Source organism: Pseudophryne corroboree, chromosome 7, assembly GCF_028390025.1.
Source record: "Pseudophryne corroboree isolate aPseCor3 chromosome 7, aPseCor3.hap2, whole genome shotgun sequence".
In the NCBI taxonomy this organism is placed as follows: Eukaryota; Metazoa; Chordata; class Amphibia; order Anura; family Myobatrachidae; genus Pseudophryne; species Pseudophryne corroboree.
The window spans coordinates 88911538-88937342 of record NC_086450.1 but is presented as its reverse complement, the minus strand read 5'-3'; the positions used below and the strand labels follow the sequence as shown (position 1 = coordinate 88937342).

At 48.0% G+C, this 25805-nt stretch overlaps 1 protein-coding gene across 1 annotated transcript in view; it reads right to left on the bottom strand.

Annotated features, from left to right (window-relative positions):
* LNPK (lunapark, ER junction formation factor) overlaps positions 1 to 25598 on the bottom strand; it is a 171012-nt gene extending 145414 nt beyond the window's left edge. Inside the window, exons 1-2 of the mRNA XM_063933402.1 lie at positions 25281 to 25598; positions 18162 to 18239 (exon numbers count right to left, since the gene is read on the bottom strand). Of these exons, the coding sequence (XP_063789472.1) occupies positions 18162 to 18188 (27 nt within the window). The 5' untranslated portion in view covers positions 18189 to 18239; positions 25281 to 25598. The remainder of the gene's footprint in view (positions 1 to 18161; positions 18240 to 25280) is intronic.
* Between the last annotated feature and the right edge of the window lie 207 nt (positions 25599 to 25805).

The following is a 25805-nucleotide window of genomic DNA, read 5'->3' as shown; positions in this document are numbered from 1 at the left end:
CTTGGAACAGACATGGTACTTGCTGAAACAAGTCCCTTCTTAGCGGCAGAGGCCATAAGTCCTCTGTGAGCATCTCTTGAAGTTCCGGGTACCAAGTCCTTCTTGGCCAATCCGGAGCCATGAGTATAGTTCTTACTCCTCTACGTCTTATAATTCTCAGTACCTTAGGTATGAAAAGCAGAGGATGGAACACATACACCGACTGGTACACCCACGGTGTTACCAGAACGTCCACAGCTATTGCCTGAGGGTCTCTTAACCTGGCGCAATACCTGTCCCGTTTTTTGTTCAGACGGGACGCCATCATGTCCACCTTTGGTAATTCCCAACGGTTTACAATCATGTGGAAAACTTCCCCATGAAGTTCCCACTCTGCCGGGTGGAGGTCGTGCCTACTGAGGAAGTCTGCTTCCCAGTTTCCATTCCCGGAATGAAACACTGCTGACAGTGCTATCACATGATTTTCCGCCCAGCGAAAAGTCCTTGCAGTTTTTGCCACTGCCCTCCTGCTTCTTGTGCCGCCCTGTCTATTTACGTGGGCGACTGCCGTGATGTTTTATCCCACTGGATCAATACCGGCTGACCTTGAAGCAGAGGTCTTGCTAAGCTTAGAGCATTATAAATTTACCCTTAGCTATATTTATGTGGAGAAAAGTCTCCAGACTTGATCACACTCCCTGGAAATTTTTTCCTTGTGTGACTGCTCCCCAGCCTCTCGGGCTGGCCTCCGTGGTCACCAACATCCAAAACTGAATGCCGAATCTGCGGCCCTCTAGAAGATGAGCACTCTGTAACCACCACAGGAGAGACACCCTTGTCCTTGGATATAGGGTTATCCGCTGATGCATCTGAAGATGCGATCCGGACCATTTGTCCAGCAGATCCCACTGAAAAGTTCTTGCATGAAATCTGCCGACTGGAATTGCTTCGAAGGAAGTCACCATTTTTTTTACCATGGCCCTTGTGCAATGATGCACTGATTTTAGGAGGTTCCTGACTAGCTCGGATAACTCCCTGGCTTTCTCTTCCGGGAGAAACACCTTTTTCTGGACTGTGTCCAGAATCATCCCTAAGCACAGGAGACTTGTTGTCGGGATCAGCTGCGATTTTGGAATATTTAAAATCCACCCCTGCTGTTGTAACAGTATCCGAGATAGTGCTACTCCGACCTCCAACTGTTCCCTGGACTTTGCCCTTATCAGGAGATCGTCCAAGTAAGGGATAATTAAGACGCCTTTTCTTCGAAGAAGAACCATCATTTCGGCCATTACCTTGGTAAAGACCCGGGGTGCCGTGGACAATCCAAACGGCAGCGTCTGAAACTGATAGTGACAGTTCTGTACCACGAACCTGAGGTACCCTTAGTGATAAGGGCAAATTTGGGACATGGAGGTAAGCATCCCTGATGTCTCGGGACACCATATAGTCCCCTTCTTCCCGGTTCGTTATCACTGCTCTGAGTGACTCCATCTTGATTTGAACCTTTGTAAGTGTTCAAATTTTTTTAGATTTAGAATAGGTCTCACCTAGCCTTCTGGCTTCAGTACCACAATATAGTGTGGAATAATACCCCTTTTCTTGTTGTAGGAGGGGTAATTTAATTATCACCTGCTGGAAATACAGCTCGTGAATTGTTTCCCATACTGCCTCCTTGTCGGAGGGAGACCTTGGTAAAGCAGACTTCAGGAGCCTGCGCAGGGGAAACGTCTCGACATTCCAATCTGTACCCCTGGGATACTACTTGTAGGATCCAGGGGTCCTGTACGGTCTCAGCGTCATGCTGAGAGCTTGTCAGAAGCGGTGGAACGCTTCTGTTCCTGGGAATGGGCTGCCTGCTGCAGTCTTCTTCCCTTTCCTCTATCCCTGGGCAGATATGACTCTTATAGGGACGAAAGGACTGAAGCTGAAAAGACGGTGTCTTTTTCTGCAGAGATGTGACTTAGGGTAAAAACGGTGGATTTTCCAGCAGTTGCCGTGGCCACCAGGTCCGATGGACCGACCCCAAATAACTCCTCTTCCTTTATACGGCAATACACCTTTGTGCCGTTTGGAATCTGCATCACCTGACCACTGTCGTGTCCATAAACATCTTCTGGCAGATATGGACATCGCACTTACTCTTGATGCCAGAGTGCAAATATCCCTCTGTGCATCTCGCATATATAGAAATGCATCCTTTAAATGCTCTAGTCAATAAAATACTGTCCCTGTCAAGGGTATCAATATTTTTAGTCAGGGAATCCGACCAAGCCACCCCAGCTCTGCACATCCAGGCTGAGGCGATCGCTGGTCGCAGTATAACACCAGTATGTGTGTATATACTTTTTATGATATTTTCCAGCCTCCTGTCAGCTGGCTCCTTGAGGACGGCCCTATCTATAGACGGTACCGCCACTTGTTCTGATAAGCGTGTGAGCGCCTTATCCACCCTAAGGGGTGTTTCCCAACGCGCCCTAACTTCTGGCGGGAAAGGGTATACCGCCCATATTTTCTATCGGGGGGAACCCACGCATCATCACACACTTCATTTAATTTATCTGATTCAGGAAAAACTACGGTAGTTTTTTCACATCCCACATAATACCCTCTTTTGTGGTACTTGTAGTATCAGAAATATGTAACACCTCCTTCATTGCCCTTAACGTGTGGCCCTAATAAGGAATACGTTTGTTTATTCACCGTCGACACTGGATTCAGTGTCCGTCTGTGTCGACCGACTAAAGTAAACGGGCGTTTTAAAACCCCTGACGGTGTTTTTGAGACGTCTGGACCGGTACTAATTGTTTGTCGGCCGTCTCATGTCGTCAACCGACCTTGGCGCGTGTTGACATTATCACGTAATTCCCTAAATAAGCCATCCATTCCGGTGTCGACTCCCTAGAGAGTGACATCACCATTACAGGCAATTGCTCCGCCTCCTCACCAACATCGTCCTCATACATGTCGACACACACGTACCGACACACAGCACACACACAGGGAATGCTCTGATAGAGGACAGGACCTACTAGCCCTTTGGAGAGACAGAGGGAGAGTTTGCCAGCACACACCAAAAACGCTATAATTATATAGGGACAACCTTATATAAGTGTTTTCCCTTATAGCATCTTTTTTATATATTTTTAACGCCAAATTAGTGCCCCCCCTCTCTGTTTTAACCCTGTTTCTGTAGTGCAGTGCAGGGGAGAGCCTGGGAGCCTTCCCTCCAGCCTTTCTGTGAGGGAAAATGGCGCTGTGTGCTGAGGAGATAGGCCCCGCCCCTTTTTCGGCGGCCTCGTCTCCCGCTCTTAACGGATTCCGGCAGGGGTTAAATATCTCCATATAGCCCCCGGAGGCTATATGTGAGGTATTTTTAGCCAAAAATAGGTTTTCATTGCCTCCCAGGGCACCCCCCTCCCAGCGCCCTGCACCCTCAGTGACTGCCGTGTGAAGTGTGCTGAGAGGAAATGGCGCACAGCTGCAGTGCTGTGCGCTACCTTAAGAAGACTGAGGAGTCTTCATGCCGCCGATTCTGGACCTTCTTCTTGTTTCAGCATCTGCAAGGGGGCCGGCGGCGAGGCTCCGGTGACCATCCAGGCTGTACCTGTGATCGTCCCTCTGGAGCTAATGTCCAGTAGCCAAAGAAGCCAATCCATCCTGCACGCAGGTGAGTTCACTTCTTCTCCCCTAAGTCCCTCGTTGCAGTGATCCTGTTGCCAGCAGGACTCACTGTAAAATAAAAAACCTAAGCTAAACTTTTCTAAGCAGCTCTTTAGGAGAGCCACCTAGATTGCACCCTTCTCGGCCGGGCACAAAAATCTAACTGAGGCTTGGAGGAGGGTCATAGGGGGAGGAGCCAGTGCACACCACCTGATCCTAAAGCTTTACTTTTTGTGCCCTGTCTCCTGCGGAGCCGCTATTCCCCATGGTCCTTTCAGGAACCCCAGCATCCACTAGGACGATAGAGAAATATATTTTCAATGCCCTGACAACGTCCAGCAACTTGGAATCCTCCAAATCGCTAGTAGCCGCAGGCACCACAATAGGCTGGTTCAAGTGAAACGCTGAAACCACCTTAGGCAGAAACTGAGGACGCGTCCGCAGTTCTGCCCTGTCCGAATGGAAAATCAGATATGGGCTTTTATACGATAAAGCCGCCAATTCTGACACTCTCCTGGCTGAAGCCAGGGCCAGTAGCATGGTTACTTTCCATGTAAGATATTTCAAATCCACCGATTTGAGTGGCTCAAACCAATGGGATTTGAGAAAATCCAAAACTACTACATTAAGATCCCACGGAGCCACTGGGGGCACAACCGGGGGCTGTATATGTAGTACTCCTTTTACAAAAGTCTGGACTTCAGGAACTGAAGCCAATTCTTTCTGGAAGAAAATCGACAGGGCCGAAATTTGAACCTTAATGGACCCTAATTTGAGGCCCATAGACAATCCTGTTTGCAGGAAATGTAGGAATCGACCCAGTTGAAATTCCTCCGTCGGGGCCTTCCTGGCCTCTCACCACGCAACATATTTTCTCCAAATGCGGTGATAATGTTGTGCAGTCACCTCCTTCCTGGCTTTTACCAGGGTAGGGATGACCTCTTCCGGAATGCCTTTTTCCCTTAGAATTCGGCGTTCAACCGCCATGCCGTCAAACGCAGCCGCGGTAAGTCTTGGAATAGACACGGTCCCTGCTGAAGCAGGTCCCGTCTTAGAGGTAGAGGTCACGGATCTTCCGTGAGCATCTCCTGAAGTTCCGGGTACCAAGTTCTTCTTGGCCAATCCGGAGCCACGAGTATCGTTCTTACTCCCCTTTGCCGTATAATTCTCAGTACTTTTGGTATGAGAGGCAGAGGAGGAAACACATACACTGACTGGAACACCCACGGTGTTACCAGAGCGTCCACAGCTATTGCCTGAGGGTCTCTTGACCTGGCGCAATACCTGTCCAGTTTTTTGTTGAGGCGGGACGCCATCATATCCACCATTGGTTTTTCCCAACGGTTCACAATCATGTGGAAGACTTCTGGATGAAGTCCCCACTCTCCCGGGTGTAGATTGTGTCTGCTGAGGAAGTCCGCTTCCCAGTTGTCCACTCCCGGAATGAACACTGCTGACAGTGCTATCACATGATCTTCCGCCCAGCGAAGAATCCTTGCAGCTTCTGCCATTGCCCTCCTGCTTCTTGTGCCGCCCTGTCTGTTTACGTGGGCGACTGCCGTGATGTTGTCCGACTGGATCAACACCGGCTGACCCTGAAGCAGGGGTTTTGCCAGGCTTAGAGCATTGTAAATCGCTCTTAGCTCCAGTATATTTATGTGAAGAGACATCTCCAGGCTTGACCACACTCCCTGGAAGTTTCTTCCCTGTGTGACCGCTCCCCAGCCTCTCAGACTGGCATCCGTGGTCACCAGGACCAAGTCCTGTATGCCGAATCTGCGGCCCTCTAACAGATGAGCACTCTGCAACCACCACAGAAGAGACACCCTTGTCCGTGGAGACAAAGTTATCCGCTGATGCATCTGCAGATGCGATCCGGACCATTTGTCCAGCAGATCCCACTGAAAAGTTCGTGCGTGGAATCTGCCGAATGGAATCGCTTCGTAAGAAGCCACCATTTTTCCCAGGACTCTTGTGCATTGATGCACAGACACTTTTCCTGGTTTTAGGAGGTTCCTGACAAGTTCGGATAACTCCCTGGCTTTCTCCTCCGGAAGAAACACCTTTTTCTAAACAGTGTCCAGAATCATTCCCAGGAACAGCAGACGTGTCGTCGGGGTCAATTGAGATTTTGGAAAATTCAGAATCCACCCGTGCTGTTGCAGCACTACTTGGGTTAGTGCTACTACGTCCTCCAGCTGTTCTCTGGACCTTGCCCTTATCAGGAGATCGTCCAAGTAAGGGATAATTAATACGCCTTTTCTTCGCAGAAGAAACATCATTTCGGCCATTACCTTGGTAAAGACCCGAGGTGCCGTGGACAATCCAAACGGCAGCGTCTGAAACTGATAATGACAGTTTTGCACCACGAACCTGAGGTACCCTTGATGTGAAGGGCAAATTGGGACATGCAGGTAAGCATCCTTGATGTCCAGGGACACCATAAAGTCCCCTTCTTCCAGATTCGCTATCACTGCTCTGAGTGACTCCATCTTGAACTTGAATTTTTGTATGTACAGGTTCAAAGATTACAGATTTAGAATAGGTCTTACCGAGCCGTCCGGCTTCGGTACCACAAATAGTGTAGAATAATACCCCTTTCCCTGTTGTAGGAGGGGTACCTTGACTATCACCTGCTGAGAATACAGCTTGTGAATGGCTTCCAATACCGTCGCCCTGTCTGAGGGAGACGTTGGCAGAGCAGACTTTAGGAACCGGCGAGGGGGAGACTTCTCGAATTCCAACCTGTAACCCTGAGATACTACCTGCAGGATCCAGGGGTCCACCTGTGAGTGAGCCCACTGTGCGCTGAAATTCTTGAGTCGACCCCCCACCGCCCCTGAGTCCGCTTGTAAAGCCCCAACGTCATGCTGAGGGCTTTGCAGAAGCCGGGGAGGGCTTCTGCTCCTGGGAGGGAGCTGCTTGGTGCACTCTCTTACCCTTTCCTTTGCCTCGGGGCAGATATGACTGTCCTTTTGCCCGCTTGTTCTTATAGGAACAAAAGGACTGCGGCTGAAAAGACGGTGTCTTTTTCTGTTGGGAGGGGACCTGAGGTAAAAAGGTGGATTTCCCGGCTGTTGCCGTGGCCACCAAATCCGATAAACCGACCCCAAATAATTCCTCCCCTTTATACGGCAATACTTCCATATGCCGTTTGGAATCCGCATCACCTGACCACTGTCGCGTCCATAAACTTCTTCTGGCAGATATGGACATCGCACTTACTCTCGATGCCAGAGTGCAAATATCCCTCTGAGCATCTCGCATATAAAGAAAAGCATCCTTTAATTGCTCTATAGTCAATAAAATACTGTCCCTATCCAGGGTATCAATATTTTCAGTCAGGGAATCCGACCAAACCACCCCAGCACTGCACATCCATGCTGAGGCGATGGCTGGTCGCAGTATAACACCAGTATGAGTGTATATACTTTTCAGGGTAGTTTCCAGCCTCCTATCAGCTGGATCCTTGAGGGCGGCCGTTTCAGGAGACGGTAACGCCACTTGTTTTGATAAGCGTGTGAGTGCCTTATCCACCCTAGGGGGTGTTTCCCAGTGCGCCCTAACCTCTGGCGGGAAAGGATATAATGCCAATAACTTCTTTGAAATTAGCAGTTTTCTATCGGGGTTAACCCACGCTTCATCACACACTTCATTCAATTCCTCTGATTCAGGAAAAACTACAGGTAGTTTTTTCAGACCCCACATAATACCCCTTTTTGTGGTACTTGCAGTATCAGAGATATGCAAAGCCTCCTTCATTGCCGTGATCATATAACGTGTGGCCCTACTGGAAAATACGTTTGTTTCTTCACCGTCGACACTAGATTCGGTGTCTGGGTCTGTGTCGACCGACTGAGGTAAAGGGCGTTTTACAGCCCCTGACGGTGTCTGAGACGCCTGGACAGGTACTAACTGGTTTGCCGGCCGTCTCATGTCGTCAACTGATTTTTGTAACGTGCTGACATTATCACGTAATTCCATAAACAAAGCCATCCATTCCGGTGTCGACTCCCTAGGGGGTGACATCACCATTACCGGCAATTGCTCCGCCTCCACACCAACATCGTCCTCATACATGTCGACACACACGTACCGACACACAGCAGACACACAGGGAAAGCTCTTATCGAAGACAGGACCCCACTAGCCCTTTGGGGAGACAGAGGGAGAGTTTGCCAGCACACACCCAAGCGCTATAAATATATAGGAACAACCCTACAGAAGTGTTTCCTTTATAGCAGCTTAATATATCAATATCGCCAAAAAAGTGCTCCCCCTCTCTGTTTTTTTTTACCCTGTTTCTGTAGTGCAGTGCAGGGGAGAGTCCTGGGAGCCTTCCTCGCAGCGGAGCTGTGCAGGAAAATGGCGCTGTGTGCTGAGGAGATAGGCCCCGCCCCCTATTTCGGCGGGCTCTTCTCCCGGTGTTTGTGAGACCTGGCAGGGGTTAAATACATCCATATAGCCCCAGGGGCTATATGTGATGTATTTTTAGCCAGAACAAGGTATTATCATTGCTGCCCAGGGCGCCCCCCCCCCAGCGCCCTGCACCCTCAGTGACCGCTGGTGTGAAGTGTGCTGACAACAATGGCGCACAGCTGCAGTGCTGTGCGCTACCTCATGAAGACTGAAAAGTCTTCTGCCGCCGGTTTCTGGACCTCTTCACTTTTCGGCATCTGCAAGGGGGTCGGCGGCGCGGCTCCGGGACCGGACTCCATGGCTGGGCCTGTGTTCGATCCCTCTGGAGCTAATGGTGTCCAGTAGCCTAAGAAGCCAATCCATCCTGCACGCAGGTGAGTTCACTTCTTCTCCCCTAAGTCCCTCGTTGCAGTGAGCCTGTTGCCAGCAGGACTCACTGAAAATAAAAAACCTAATAACTTTTTCTAAGCAGCTCTTTAGGAGAGCCACCTAGATTGCACCCTGCTCGGACGGGCACAAAAACCTAACTGAGGCTTGGAGGAGGGTCATAGGGGGAGGAGCCAGTGCACACCACCTAGTCCTAAAGCTTTTATTTTTGTGCCCTGTCTCCTGCGGAGCCGCTAATCCCCATGGTCCTGACGGAGTCCCAGCATCCACTAGGACGTCAGAGAAATATTGTTTTTACGCCAAATTTATGTGCACCCCCTTCTATCTGCTTCTGCAGGGGAGAGCCTGGGGAGCTTCCTCTCAGCTGAGCTGTGGAGAGAAAATGGCGCTGGTGAGTGCTGAGGAAGAAGCCCCGCCCCCTCAGCGGCGGGCTTCTGTCCCGCAATTTTGTGTAAAAATAATGGCGGGGGGCTCATGCATATTACAGTGCCCAGCTGTATATATGCCCTATTTTGCCAGGAGGTACTCAATTGCTGCCCAGGGCGCCCCCCCCTGCGCCCTGCACCCTACAGTGACCGGAGTGTGTGGGTTAGTGTGGGAGCAATGGCGCACAGCTGCAGTGCTGTGCGCTACCTCATATGAAGACAGGAGTCTTCTGCCGCCGATTTTGACGTCTTCTTGCTTCACCCGCTGTCTTCTGGCTCTGCGAGGGGGACGGCGGCGCGGCTCCGGGAACGGACGACCAAGGTTAAGTTCCTGTGTTCGATCCCTCTGGAGCTAATGGTGTCCAGCAGCCTAAGAAGCGCAACCTAGCCGCAGTGAGTAGGTTTGCTTCTCTCCCCTCAGTCCCACGTAGCAGAGAGTCTGTTGCCAGCAGAAGCTCTCTGAAAATAAAAAACCTAACAAAATACTTTCCTATTAGCAAGCTCAGGAGAGCTCACTAAAATGCACCCAGCTCAATCCGGGAACAGATTCTAACTGAGGTCTGGAGGAGGGGCATAGAGGGAGGAGCCAGTGCACACCAGTAGTCCTAATTCTTTCTTAGAGTGCCCAGTCTAATGCGGAACCCGTCTATTCCCCATGGTCCTTACGGAGTCCCCAGCATCCACTAGGACGTAAGAGAAATCCTATTTTCTCTTACGTCCTAGAGGATGCTGGGAATTCATTTAGTACCACGGGGAAGTACCAAAGCTCCAAAACCGGGCGGGAGTGGTGAGGTTCCTGCAGAAATGATTGACCAAACTGAAGGTCCTCAGAGGCCAAAGTATCGAACTTGTAGAACTTTGCAAACGTGTTCGAACCTGACCAAGTAGCTGCTTGGCAGAGCTGTAAAGCAGAGACACCCCGGGCAGCCGCCCAAGACGAACCCACGACCTAGTAGAGTGGGCCTGTACAGAATTTGGAACCGGCAATCCTGCCGTGGAATAAGCATGCTGGATCGTAAGCTTGATAGAGTATGCAATAGACTGCTTTGAAGCAGGACACCCACATTTATTGGGATCATAAAGAACGAACAGCGAGTCTGATTTTCTGTGACAAGCTGTTCTCTTTACATACACCTTCAAAGCCCTAGCAACATCCAAAGACTTTGAAGTAGCAGAGGTGTCCATCACAGACAGAACCACAATTGGTTGATGTGAAAAGCAGACACCACCTTAGGAAGAAATTGCTGACGAGTTCGGAGTTCAGCTCTGTCTTCATGGGAAAATTAAGTACGGAATCTTGTGTCGGGACTAGGGGCGTTGTCTCACATGTCTTGCTGAGGTCAAGGCCAATAGTGTGACGGTCTTCCACATAAAAGTAAAATATATCTATATATCTATAATTATTAAGAGATAAGAAATGGCTGTGAAGTTGTCAGAAATGAGGTCGGGAGACTCTCTATGTATAGTAAAATACCATTTATTTCAAACAGAATAGTCCACAAAGTGGAATAAAATATAAAACACACACACATATATATATATATATATATATATATATACATATATATATATATATATATATATATATATACATATATATATATATATATATATATATATATATATAAAACACATATACATATACATTATATATATATATATATATATATATATATATATATATATATATATGCATCAAGTGGTTAATATATGCATAACATTCCAAGGTAAGCAATAACTGTTCTAACCACTCTATTTGTGTGCTACAATAACATAAAAATAGATACTTGAGTGTCCTTTTTAGAGACAATGTGCAGCAATTGTTGCAGTTTCCTTTGTATGATCCACATAAATGTAGCTACTGGCTTTAAATGCCGGCGTCCCGGTTATTGATAGTTCAAAGTGAACTGAAGATTATATTTACCGCCTGTGGCTCCCATATACATATAGAATCGTCCCTCCTTTCCCGGTGGTAAGGCTATCACCGCCCTGGGCGCGGTATAACGTGTGTCCGCGAACAGAAGGGAGTCTGGGAACTCATCTTTTGGAGTGCCGGTATAATTTTTGAATTAATTATATATATATATATATATATATATATATATATATATATATATATATATATATATATATATATATATATATATATATATATATTTTATTTTTTTATTTTTTACTTTTATTTTTATCTTTATTTTTTAGCGCGATGTTTCATAGATTTTTTTTCATTTTGCTTATGCTAGAGACCCTAACCAAGTCTCAAAACATACGCTGCTATTAATTCTAATTTCCTTTTACATATATATATTTTTATCTTTAGGATTATTTTGAGTATCAGCGCCGGGAGAGTGGGATTGGCATACCACTGGGGATTAGATCTCCTTTTTATATCCTGGTCTTCCACATAAGGTACTTTACGTCAACCTCCTGTAACAGTTCAAACCAGTACGATTGTAGGAACTGCAGCACCAAACTGAGATTCCAAAATGCCGTGGGAGGCACAAAGGGAGGTTGGATGTGTGGAACACCTTTCAAGAATGTCTGGACCTCAGGGAGAGAAGCCAATTGTTTCTGAAAGAAAATAGACAAAGCCGAATTCTGGACTTTAACGGAACCTAGGCGTAGGTGCACAGCCACTCCTGACTGCAGAAAAAGCAGGAGACGTCCCAGATGAAATTCCACCGTAGAATAATGTCTGTTCTCACAACAAGAAACATACTTCTTCCATACACAGTGGTAAAGTTTAGACGTTACCCCTTTCCTGGCTTGGATCATAGTCGGGATGACCTTGTCAGGAATCCCTCTCCTGGCTAGGATCAGCTGTTCAACCTCCATGCTGTTAAACGTAGCTGTAGTAAGTCTTGATAGACGAAAGGGCCCTGTTGCAGAAGATCCTCGCGATGAGGCAGAGGCCACGGATCTTCGAGGAGCATCTCCAAAAGGTCCGCGTACCAGGCCCCTCTTAGCCAGTCCGGAGCAATGAGTATTGCTTGAACCTTTTCCCTTTTTATTTTTTGTAAAATTCTTGGGATCAGAGGAAGACGTACACCAGGGGTGGCCAATCTGTCAGAGGGAAAGAGCCCAAAAATATCTGTAGTAAACTCAGAGAGCCGGTATTATGCGCGGGGTCAAAGGTGTGCGTTCAAAAAATGGGGTGTGGCCTGACACAAGGCCACACGCCACTTGTGTGCCCGCCTTCGGTATGATGGTTGTAGGAGTATGACCATGTATCACCCCCCCATTTTTAGTCACACTGGGAAGCAGGAAACACAAACAATAAAGATCCACAAAAAATACACTGAAATAAGACAGCCTCCTCCTTCACTCTGTGCCTCTCTGCCTGCTCCCCCTTCACTCTGTGCCTCTCTGCCTGCTCCACCTCTATCTCTCCCCTCTCCAGTCACTGGTAGCCACCCTCACCTGTATGACAGTGAGCCGATGTACAGTTAATCCACACAAGTGCCGCTTCTTTACAGCAATGGCAAGAGTCCTAGACAGGCTGGCTCCCAGCAGCCCTGCAAGGTGGGAGCCGGCCACGGGTCAAAGTGTGGAGAGTGCAGACTGTCAGAAGCAGCGGGAACCGCATCAGTGAGAAGAAAGAGCCACACGTTGGCCACCGCTGGCGTACACCATCTGGTAGACCCACGGAGTTGTCAGAGCGTCTACTGACACTGCTTGTGGGTCTCTCGACATGGAACAATACCGCCTGAGCTTCCAGTTGAGACGAGAGGCCATCATGTTGATTTGTGGATATCCGCACCGACGTGTCAAGCACCTGAACACTTATGAGTGAAGGCTCCACTCCCCCTGGTGAATGGTCGTGTCTGCTGAGGAAGTCTGCTTTCCAGTTGTCTACACTCAGAATGAAGAACGCCGACAACGCCACAGCATATTTTTCCGCCCAGAGGAGAATTTTTTACACCTCTGACATTGCTGCTCTGCTTTTCGTTCCGCCCTGTCGCTTATGTACGTTACCGCCATTACATTGTCTGACTGGACTTGAATGGCCTGATTCCGAAGTAGGGATGAGGCCTGCAGAAGGGCGTTGTCCAGGATGTTTATTGGAAGGACGACTTCCTGACTTAACCATTTTCCTTGAAACTGCACCCCCGGGTGACTGCTCCTTAACTTCTGAGGCTTGCGTCCGTGGTTAGCAGAATCCAATTCTGAATCCCGAACCTCCGAACCCCGACGAGGTGAGAAGTGTAGCCACCACGGAAGGGAGACCCTGCCTCTTGGCGACAGACGGATCCTCTGGTGCATGTGAAGATGTGATCCAGACCATTTGTACAATAGATCTAGCTGGAAGGGTCTCGCATGAAACCTTTCGTACTGAAGCGCCTCATAAGAGGCCACCATTTTCCCCAGAAGGCGAATGCACAGATGCACCGATATCCGGGTTGGCTTCAGGACAGCCCGAACCATCGACTGGATTTCCATAGGAAGTAACACACTCCGAGATCCATGTCCAGTATCATTCCCAGAAAGGAAAGTCTCTGCATCGGTTCCAGGTGAGATTTTGGCAAGTTCAGAATCCACCCATGATCCAGGAGTAGTGTGGTTAAGAGGTGAATACTGTTCATCAACCGCTCCCTGGACAGTGCCTTTATCAGAAGATCGTCGAGGTATGGAATTATGTTCACTCCCTGTTTGCGGAGTAGAAACATCTCTGCCATCACCTTGGTTAACACTCGCGGTGCCGTGGAGAGACCAAAAGCCTGATGAGGCGACCAGATCGGAATGTGAAGGTACACATCCTTGATATCCAGAGACACTAGGAATTCCCCCTCCTCTAGACCTGAGATCACCGTTCTCAGAGACCATCTTGAATTTGAACACTCTTAAGTATGGGTTCAACGACTTGAAGTTCAGAACCGTTCTTACCGAACCTTTCCGATTTCGGTACTACAAACAAGTTGGAATAGTACCCCTTGTTGTGTAGATGAGGTGGCACTGGAACAATGACTTGAGTCTGTACCAGTTTTTGGATGGCCCGCTGTAAAGTTATACTTACCTCTTGTGAAGCTGGCAAGCCTGATTTGAAGAATCTGTGAGGTGGGAGCTCCTGGAACTCCAGTCTGTAACCCTGGGAAATCAGATCTATTACCCAGGGATCCCGGCACGAACTTGACCAGATGTGACTGAAGAATTGTAGTCGGGCTCCCACCTGACAGACCACCAGGCATCGCGGTCCACCGTCACGCGGAAGGCTTTGAGGAAGCAAAGCCTGAGCTCTGTTCCTGAACACCGGCAGTTGCTGGTTTGCATAGTTTACCTCTTGCGCCTCTGGAGGCCGTAGAAGCACCTCTGGATTTTCCCTTAAACTTTGCTGTCCGAAAGGACTGTAAATTTGAAGCCGAATAAGCTTTCCTGGCTGGGGGAGCTGCGGAAGGAAGATACGTAGACTTACCCGCAGTAGCTTTGGAGATACATTTGTCTAGTTTGTCTCCAAACAAGGCCTCTCCTGTGAATGGTAGGCCTTCCACGCCTTTCCTGGAGTCTGCATCAGCAGTCCACTGGCATAGCCACAAGCCCTGGCGTGCTGACACTGCCATAGCGGTGGTACGTGCATTAAGCAAGCCAATCTCTTTTATGGCTTCCAGTGTCCTGTATATGCTGCAGGAGTATCCCCCCTAGACAAGGAATCTAACCCCTCAATTAGGTTACCTGACCGTTTAGCAATGGCTTTTGTGATCCACGCACAAGCAATAGTGGGCCACCCCAGCAGCTGTGTATAATGATTTGAGTGAAGTCTCAATTTTACGATCAGCCACGTGTTTTAGGGAGGCTGCAACAGGGACAGGCTATACAATTTTTCTTGACAGCTTAAAGACTGATGCGTCCACTACCGGCGAATTTTCCCATTTTTTCCTATCCTCCAGAAGAAAAGGAGAAGATGAGAGCAACCTTTTAGGGATTTGAAATTTCTTATCAGGATTAACGCACGGTTCTTCAAACAGGGTATTTAATTCCTTTGACGCAGGAAAAGTAACTGAGGACTTCTTTTTTACATTAAAATAAGATTCTTCACATTCCTCTGACACATCTGATAGCCTCTATAAGAGTCTCTATTCCCTGTGACACAGTAGCATCCCCCCTCCAAATCCACCTCACCCTCCTCCATGTCTGACCTGTCAGCGTCAGACTGCAGGATATGGGCCAGAGATCGTTTTTGCGGACAAATGGGAGGGGATTGAGACGCTGGTTTGTGGACGGAGTCTCTATTCATAAACTCATCCACAGTCTGTCTTAAGTATTGCATCTCTTCTCATTGCAGGATAGTTTTGTAGAAATATTTGAGATCATTCCCTTAATGGGATTAACCCATTCCGGTTCAGCCCCACTATTCTGGGAAGGTGCACTGCCCTGAGTACACAGTAGTGAGCCCCCTGGTGAAGAGGAACACTCCGCTGTACAAGAAGCACACTCTTTGCCTGACAATGTAAATATGACAGCACACACACAGGAAAAGGTTAAGCACAATTAACTCACAAAGAGCCCTTCAGGGAGACAGACATACTTGGAGCAAGCCCCCACCACGCCCTTATGGCTAATGCCAAGCTTAGGGTTGCAGACTAAGTACCCTGATATGGGACTTCTTACACTAATAATCGCTCCCACCCTGCTATGACCCCCTGGTACCGCTGAGGTAATCTGGAGTCACACTGGGGGAGCTGCGCGTCCCTGTCAGTCAGCATCTACGTCCACTGCAGAGGGAAAATGGCGCTGGTGAGCTGCTGGATCATCTCATAGTGAAGCCCCGCCCCTCCAATGGCACACGGTTTTCCTGCTTTTTTTATACTGGCTGAGGTAATCTGTTGCTTAAAATGGAGAGAAAACAGTTTTAAGGCTGTTTTTGCAAGTGTGGGTACAGTGTACTGACATGCAGCTGTGTACTGTCTTGAAACGCATTCCGCCCCGGTTAGAAGCCGTGCGTCTCCGTACCCTCATACTGCCATAATGGCCGGCGACCCACTAGTCAGGACGCCGGCTTAGTACTCACCACTCTTCATTCTTCTGGCTCTGTTAGGGGTGGCGGCGTGCTGCGGGAAAGTACGCTCGCTGTGGTGGGGCTTGCGAATCGTTTCCTCAGGAGCTCAGTGTCTTTTCAGCGGGGAAGGGGACCATTAACCCTTCAAGAGATTGGGCCGTTCTCCCCCCTAACTCCCACGAAGCAGGCAGGCTAGAGCCAACGAGCCCTGCCTGAAAATAACAAACAGATAATAAATGCAGAAAACTCTTAAGGAACTTCCTTCAAGCGTGACCGGTTCCTCCGGGCACATTTTCTAAACTGAGTTTGGTAGGAGGGGCATAGAGGGAGGAGCCACACTATCAAATTCTTAAAGTGCCCATGGCTCCCAGTGGACCCGTCTATACCCCATGGTACTTAATGGACCCCAGTATCCTCTAGGACGCAAGATAAATTAAATTAAAAAAAATAAAAATAATTAATAGTACAATGGTATCAATGCACAAAGTGGAGTAGGCTACTGCAGTATTTGGTTATAATTCTTGCTCAGCATTCATTTTTAAGACGAGAGATATGTGCCTGACGTGACAGAGCAAGTGATGCTATTTTAATAGATAGGCAATTTCTAAACTGGAGGACTGTAGTTGTCCTGTATATTCAAACATCAACGACCAGCAATGCCCATCTTTGTGTACAGGAGTTACAGATGTCCAATCAGGTGTCATATCATATACAAACACATCAATACTAGTTTCCAATGGTCAGCCTTAAACATTCATCCTGAAAGAAAACACCAATAATCACAAAGCATAGAACAGTATGGATGACAAACATTTTACCACTAGATTTAATTTAACATTGCCATGAGAAAAGGGTATGTTAGTTATCACCCAAACAGATAATTCCTTACAGGTAAAGACCTTGCATTGTGTTTCTGAACTCTTATGCAACGGCCAGTGGGTTGTGGTACTGGTTTAGTTGGGGAGAATAGACTAGTGACTTCACTAACAGTGAAGCTTTCCCGAAATTGACTTTTTTAAAAACCCATATTGCATACACATGTACAATACAATGTCAAATGTAGTCAAGTGTCTCCTTGATAAAAGTTTGAAATGACAAGTCACGGAACATAACGTGTCAAGATTATATAGCATGAAGGTTTGAAAAGTATGAGCCCCTATCTATGTATAATTATGAGCTGCAAGTGTTCACACATGAGCACATGGAAGGATTACTGTCATGGTATACATGCATATGAGCATGGTTCAGTGTTAAACAATTTTAAACCTGGAACAAACCATGCTGCAATGCAAGGGGTGCAAATGCATTCATTTTTTTCATGCAGAGAAAATACTGATGGATTTTGCATGTAGTGAACACATAGGGCGGGATTCAATTCTTTTCACCCCTTTCCACACCCGTTCTGTTTCTGCCCTCAGGGGCGTGGTATCATTATTTCAGCTCGCTACCCCCGGAGTAGGGAGGCACCCAACCCTTTACACAGCTGAACCTGATTACTATGGGTGCAATATGCCTGATAACGGAGACCATTTTAGAAAGGAAATTGGGCGTGATATATCATTTGAATCCCACCAATACTGTTCAGCTTTGTTTTTACACTAATATAGAATAAGGTTGGGTACACCCCTTCCCAACAGAAAGGGGGATTAGCGAAAAAGTTTTGAGTTTTAAAAAAACAGCGTACATAGCTTCAGTGCACCCACTGCTAAATTCAAGGCTGGTTTTGCCTTATAAGTGTTGAAGCTTATATTTAACCTCTACAAGGTCTTGAAGACACCCTTCCTTAAACGCAAGACCCCCTAAATCTCTGCACATTTTAAATCTGCCACCATCTGCAATGCAGCATTGTTTTGCCAAGGTGCATATCGTTCCGCATTTAATTTGCTCCAACTCTAAATTCTACCCTGTGCTTCTAGCATAATGCATTAGTTTATATTTAATTCAGTATTTGTGCTTCTTATTGTCTAGGAGGACCTAAAACATTAATCATTTCTGAAACAAATGGACAGCATGGAGGCAGTTAGAAAGTCAGACTAAATAATAGATAAATCGCATACAATACTAGCGCATCCACACCACATATAGTTTAAATCTACAGTTTTAAGTTAAGATGCTTTTTCTTGGGCCATTATAAGCCTTTTATGGCATATGAAAGGTCTGCAGCTAATCAGCTTTGTCGTATTACAGAATTTTTCAATGAAACAGTCCCAGAGCACATGAAATATTTGCATATACAGTCTACAACCAGCCTGTCTGCAGGAATAGAAGATGTTAGCTATTAATTGTACAGATGTACTAACCTTCCACCTCGAAAGGAGTGCACCCATTATGTAGCAGAAACCAAAATGATTGCTTCTATCTGGAAAATATGCAGCAACCTAAAAAGAAAAGAGTGCGCGCAAAATCACTGTAGCTGAAGTCTGATTAATACAAAATACAATTGACATGGACATCTACTGTCCTTATTTGCATATCAGGTAGTTTCATGTTACACAAAACATGACAAGATATAAATCTATTTGAACTAGGATGTGGCTTAGCACCATTACTTATAGATCAGTCAGTCCTGAGATTTGTCCAGATATATGTAAAATACCATGGAAAAATAAAAACCAACAAATTGCTATAAAAGCACTAGAGTGCCATTAAAACAACAGGATTAATGTTTGTTTCAGATGTAACTAGTTGAACCTCTTTATGCTAGTAACACACTATGCAAATAACTGGAAAGAGTCTGCAACTAGGAACACTGGGGCAGATGTATTAAGCCTGGAGAAGTGATAATGCAGTGATAAGTGGAAGGTGATAACGCACCAGCCAATCATTACGGGTTTGAAAAATGACAGGAGCTGATTGGCTGGTGCGTTATCACCTTCCACTTATCACTGCATTATCACTTCTCCAGGCTTAATACATCTGCCCCAGTGTCCTTGCCACAGTAACTGAGAAAAATCAACATATACAATAGGCCTAGTTTCGAACAGGGCATCCATGGACATGGATAATCCTAACTACAAAGATGAGGATGATGATGATGATAAAAACCTACATGATTAGCTCATAGCATGCCAGAAAGTAGACTAAACGGACAAAAATATAAAATCAGGGATATGCCTTCCACTTTACGCAAAGAAAGGTATTAAAGCACAGGATTCAAATCATCCATAACTATTCAAATAAATAGAATAAATAATTTTAGAGCAGGGGTGGAGAACCTCCGCCCCACGGGCCGTATAAAGCCCGCAAAGCCATTTGTTCTGGCCCACCCGCTTGTGAGTCAGCGAGACACGCCACCGCTCAGTCCGGCAGCAGTGTGTTTCAGCTGTCAGGGCAGAGAGGAGAGCGCAGCTATGTCTGGTGACAGCAGCAGGTAGGATCTCAAACCAGCTGCCGGCTCGTGAGCCAAACAGAGCTCACAGACCGGCAGCCAATCAGGAGCTGCCACTGCCGGTCCAGACTAGCATAACTTCCCAGTTTATTACACGTGAACGTTCATCAACCCGGGATTCTGCTCAGTCTGAAAGGGTCCAGAAGGAATATCCCGGGTCGAGCGTCCCAGCATTTCATCCAAGGTCGTGACCTGGTTTGAAGCCGCAATCGACCCGGGATGTGTGCAATGTGAACGGTAAGCCGTGTCAAGGCGACCCGGCACCCGTACACTGCATAGGAGGCGGCGCCTGAAGATCATCTCAAAGCGCCGTCTTCTGTAGCGTCAGCGGTGACATCACCAAACCGACAACATGCTGGGTCGGCCCGCAAGTCTGAAAGGGGTTTCAAGCAAGGTCGCATCCAAGAAGCACCAGTGAACAAATTCCCGGGTGCGACCCGGCTCTGTGATTCTGAAAGGGGTATTTGCTTCATGGGGAGGTACAGTGCTTCCTAAAGGTGCTCCCAAGTAGTGCACATCTTACAAAAGGACTACACAATTAAGGAAAGATATGAGGTTAAATTGCAGGGGTAGGTAAATCTCCTATATAATAGCCCTATTCTGTGACTTTGTGACTCATTTGCTAACGCTGGGCGGAGTCACAACACTGGGCGGTGTTAGTCAAATGAGTCACAGATCTGGCCACATCTATAGGAGACTAGGAGCAGAAGCAGATAGTATGGGCATGGCACAGGCAGGGGTGCATACCTCCCAGCTTTCTTCAGGAGCTTTCTTCAGGCAGAAGGAGGGACACACACTCGGCGAAAAGGGGGCGTGGCTTCATGGGAGGGCCCCCGTTTTCGTCAGTGAGGGGGCATGCCCAGCGCTCTGTGAGCTGCTGGCATGCCCCCAGGGGCTGATTATGAGTCCGGGGGCCCAGGGCACTTGAGACAGGGGAGCGCTATCTCATTGCTGTGCTTGCTGTGGGGGTGGGGGCGTGGCCTAATCGCGCCCGCGAGGCCACGCCCCCTTATGCAAATTCCAGGATTTAATTATTTTTTATGGAATTTTGGCCCCTCAGCTAGGGCTAAATCCAGAGGAGGTGGTCGCTCCCCCGTACACACCCGCACAGGCAGAAGAAAGCAGGGAGACTGCTGCCTCCCTGCAAGACCACAGACCTGCCAATACGCAGCAGCGTGTGCTGACTGTAGCACAATGCTGCCGTTGTTGCTGGCAGTACGGGGGAGCTTCAGAGCTGGGACAGAGCTACTCGAGCCGAGGGGCCCCCTAAAACTGTGGGGCCAACGGTACGTACCCCCTGCCCCCCCCCTTAATCTGGCTCTGCTGCTGGAACCCCCCATTAATCCGTACCCCCTGATGCCCCCTCTCCCTCTGTCTCCACTATTCACAGCTGCTCTGCTAAGCAGAACAGCGAGTACAGGAGCTTTCCAACTGCCCCCCCCCCACCACCACCACCACGGGACACTGCGACCTGCGGGTGGGACAGCGGGACAGACCCCCAAAAATGGGACTGTCCCACGAAAATCGGGACATTTGGGAGGTATGGGGGTGTGTGAGGGGGTATGCCGTACAGACAGACGGGCACCGGCTCACTGTGTGCTTGACCCCCCACATCAGCATACTCAGCAGGGTCTCTCTGGCGCAGAGGAGCGTCACTTTCTGGCACACTCCACGCTTCTTAGCTGCAGTTTTGTCAGGCACCAGCCGCTGTACAGGTTCTGTACTGCCTCTTATCTCCAGCCCCAGCAACCCCACCGTTAGCTGCAGCGCTGCCACCCGCAGTAAGGTGCGCCCAGCTCCTTCACACACTTTAGCCGGCGGGTAGCGCTGCAGGAGTCCTAGCTGCTTGCAGGCTCCGACCCCCTCCTCCCTCCAGCCGCAGCTAACCAGTCACTCCCAGTCTCCCCTTACCACAGTGCCCAGCAGCCGCGAGGTCCGCGCCACGTGCATGCTATGACCCTCTCCTCCCTCCAGCCGCAGCATCTCCTGGGGGCTAACCAGTCACTCCCAGTCTCCTCTTACCACAGTGCCCGGCAGCTGCGCGAGGTCTGCGGTGTGTGACTGAGGAGGGGAGGAGGGATGCGGACGGGCAGAGGAAGCAGGACTCCAGCCTAAGAGAGTCAGCCATGCCAAGCCTCCACCAGCAGCAGATCCCAACAGGTTGGAGTGGAACAGCAGCAGCCAGCAGCAGTGACTCCGGTAAGACACATCTGTCTGTCACCACTGTTTTGTCCCTAATACCAATCTCTCCCGTGCCCTGTGTTCCGTCATGTCCCTGTCACCCCTGGCCTTGCCCTGCCACCCTTATCCTGGCCCTGTCACCCTTATGCTGGCCCTGTTACCCCTATCCTGGCCCTGTCACCCCTGTGCTTGCCATGTCAACCCTATACTGGCCCTGTCACCCCTGTCCTGGCCCTGCCGCCCCTACCCTGGCCCTGTCACCCCTATCCTGTCCCTGTCATTTCTGTCCTGGCCCCGTCACCCCTGTCCTGGCCCCATCACCACTTTTCTGACCCTGTCACCCCTGTCCTGGCCCTGCTACTACATACCCTCCAACTACCTTTTTGGCAGGTACAGTACCCGCAGCGCCTCCAGACCTCTCCCCAATGCACCACACCTCTGCACCTTCCCCTCCACCACATGCGGCACTCCACCCCTCCCCCACACGCTGTGCCTCCAGACCCCCTAAACCACCCGCGGCTCCCACTCCTCCACCCCTTCACCACCCACAGCACATCCAGGCCTCCTCCACCATCCACCCCCCTTATATGTCTCCCCCCACCCGCAGCATCTGCAGACACCCTCCTCCATCCGCGGTCCCCTTCCTCCCCCACCCCTCCCCCACCAATGGCACCCCCGCACCTGCCCCTCCACCACCTGCAGCACCTTCCCCATCCGGGCCCTACCCCCACTTCCGCCGCCCCTCCACCCGCAGCATCTACAGACACCATCCGCAGTCCCCCCCGCACCCGCTACATTATGTACATCGTGCCCTGCAGGTGCTGTTCACGGCGTCGCAAGGGGCTGCGCCTCCTTCACCATCGCACACCCTTTCATTGTGCAATTTTTAACCACTAACAAAGGAATGCAGTTAATAATCCATATAATACAAATATTGAACCCCAGAAAGGCATGCAAGGGTTAAGGGGGCGTAGCCCCTTGCGACGGTGTGAAGAGCGCCCGTAGGGCGCGATGAAGCACCTAGTATGTGTATAATTGTTTTGTCCCCTTAGAACAGGGGTGAAGAACCTTTTTTCTACCAAGGGCCATTTAGATATTTATAAAATCCTTCGGGGGCCATACACAAATCATCAACTTAAAAATTAGCCTGCCCCAGTAGATATGCCCCCATTAGATATGACCCCTAGAAGCGCCGCTTACACACACACACACATTAAAAGAAAGAAAAAAACACAATACTCACCAGCCACGCTCCTTCTTCCGGACCATTGCCCTCTGCCTGGCCGCCCGCTCCTCAGAACTATGGGAGAGACGTCATGACATCTCTCCCATAGCACCGCACAGGCACACACGCACACTACCACAGCCGGAAGGCTGAGCTCAGGAGTGAGCTCCTGCCTCCGGCTGCTGCTGAGAGGAAGAAGCCGGGCGCCCGCTAGTAACAAAATCTCAGTGGGCGCCCGCCGTCTACCTTGGTTAGGCGAGCCTGGGAGGGCCGGATCAAGTGGCTTTGCAGGACTTATACGGCCCTCGGGCCTGAGGTTCCCCACCCCTGCCTTAGACAGATTGTATTAAAAAATGAAAGCAAGATAATGGTCCATGAACAGTAATAATGAGAACTGATAACTTTCACATTCTTATAACAAACAGCACAATTCATATTGTATTCATCTGGCAATACTTGGCTTGACTGGAACAAGGATTTCATACAAGAATAGTCAAATTAAATACCACAAGTCTAATGAACATTAAAGGGATATGTTTAAAGGCTGTTTTGATATCTAGCAGTCTATACGCTCTAAATCATAAAATACACAAAGTCCTAAACAAAAAAGTACTGAAAGGTGTAAACACAAAAACACTAAATTATTTAAATTTTACCAGGAGTTAAAAGTGGGGCAGATTTAATAACCCGAGTGGGGTGTAGTCATACAGGGTCTTCTCTCTGATAAAGTGCCGGGCCTTTCATAACCGCCACAAGCAGCCCCAGGGCCACAGATAACCTGAATATCTGCTTATATGCAATGCCACTATGATTATTAAATAGGTTTGTCCACTGGAAAGCAAGATCTCCCACATCCCACCTACCTATTTGGCAATCAAGTACTATTCCAAGCACTTCAGACAAAATGAGGGTGGATTCCGTACCCTTTAATAGGGTTTTAGATAGTATGGTGATGGTGTAAATTTACTGAAGTGCGAGTTTTTCAGAACTGGTGATGTTGCCCATAGCAACCAATCAGATTCTATTATCTACGAGAAGCAGCTAGATAAATGTTAAGTAAAATCTGATTGATTACTATGAGCAAGTCACCTGTTCTAAAAAAAATAAAATAAAAAAAATCCCACCTTAGTAAATTTACCCCTACGGGGTATATTCAATTGAAGTCGGATCCATTTCGACATTCATTTGTCGGAATGGATCCGACCTGGGCTATTCAAGGACATCTCAATTTGACTTTTCAAGTCAAATTGAGATGCGGGAGGGGAGACGGGGGAGAGCCGCGGGCAGACGGGGGAGAGGGGGCCGCTGCTGTAGCGCTGCTCTCCTCCGTCTGCCCGCGCCCCCCCCCCCCAGTCTCTCTGCCTCTACCCGTCCCTCCTCTCTGAAGTCCTCTGAAGTCCCCGCATCACAGCCGCAGCTCACGGCAGCGTCCACCCGGCTCCTCGCTTGCTGGAGCCAGGTGGACGCTGCTGTGAGCGGCGGATGGGACATCCACCAGCGCTGCTCTCCCCGTCCCCATCTCACTTTGACTTTTTTTTTTTAAGTCGAACTGAGATGGTCGAAAAAGGGGCTAAAACCTGTTGGTTTTGGCCCCATTTTCGACAAAAGCATATGGATCGGCAGCTATTCCGCCGAGCCACGTGCTTTTTGGCAAGTCGAATTCATCGACTTGGCGAAATAGTTGGGGTTGTATTGAATAGGTCGAAACATCTTCCGACCTAAAAAAGTCGAAAACTGCCGTCTTTTCAACAGACGGCAGCTTTCGACTTCAAATGAATATACGCCTACGTCTCATGTACTTAAAAATATGCCCAGAAACCTTGATAAGCAAAGAAAAAAAAAAAAAAGTATTCCATTTGTTGAAATTTCAGTTTAGTTCTACTTTGATAAGAACAAAACAAGTAATGTTTAGGCTAAAAAACAACATTTCAACCTCTATGCCGTCGGAGTTTGAGCTATGGCTATCCGCAATTACCCTTGCACCTGTTTCTAGCTCTCAGCAGCGTCACAAACATAACGCAATAATAATTATTTATATAGCACACTCTATAATTTGCAATTGACACTTATTCAGATATGTGCTTACCTCTCTAAATACCCAATGCCAACGTAACACTGGTTTACCAGACAACAGAAAGACTGTGCATTTCTGTATTCTTTTTATTCTTGTTATTTGCATAGTGCATTCATATTCTGCAGTCATTCAGTTCTGGTGCCTGGTGCCAGTGGAGCTTACAATCTGCATTTCCTACCACATGTACCAGTATGTTTTTGGACTGTGGCAGGAAACCGGAGAATCAGGAGCGAACATGTGCAAGCATATGGAGAACATACAAACTGTACACATCCTTCATGGGGAGTTTGAGAAACCCTGCACACCACCAGCAGTGCTGTACAGTTTGTTAACATGTCTACATACTCTAGTGCTGGATTTCATTAAAATGCAAATGCTGTATAACATATACTCCTTAGTATTAATTCATAATGAGGAGAATTTTATATATTGACCCTTTAATAAAAAAAAACAATTAAATCTTTCCATAGGGGAAAAAATAAAAAACACACTAAATGGTGCACCCTGACAATTTTAACATTTTTCAGTGTTCAAGAATGTACTAATCATACCTATCTGTTCCTGTGCTGGTCGTACTGGTCTACAATCCTCGATAGCTAGAGCTGAAACTATACGAGACGGCTATACTTCCAAACTAGAAGCCAAGATTCAGAGCACAACAGTCTTCTCCGTCTCCCAGATAGCCAGCACACAATTATCACATTCTTCCGTCCTGGAGGTCATAAGTTACAGACATTTAGATGCAAAATACTTCTGATGAGGATCCTAGCTGGAGACCAACTGATAACATTCCAGATGAAGTAAAATAAAATATGAACTTCAAAAGAAAAAAAAAGAAAAAAAAAAAGATTGCAGCAAGGGACACTGTAGTTGGAGAATATGGTAACATGTAAATGAGGACACTGTGCCTGAAGTTTCCCACAATAGTAACAGTTGCTTTAAAAATAGATACAGTGAAATGTCATTAAGTACCAGCTGTTCTGCCTGTATTTGACATAAATTGTACAAGTTACTGCATAACAAAATTCTACTTTGCTGAAACTTAGGCCCAGATTTATCAAGCCTTGGAGAGTGAT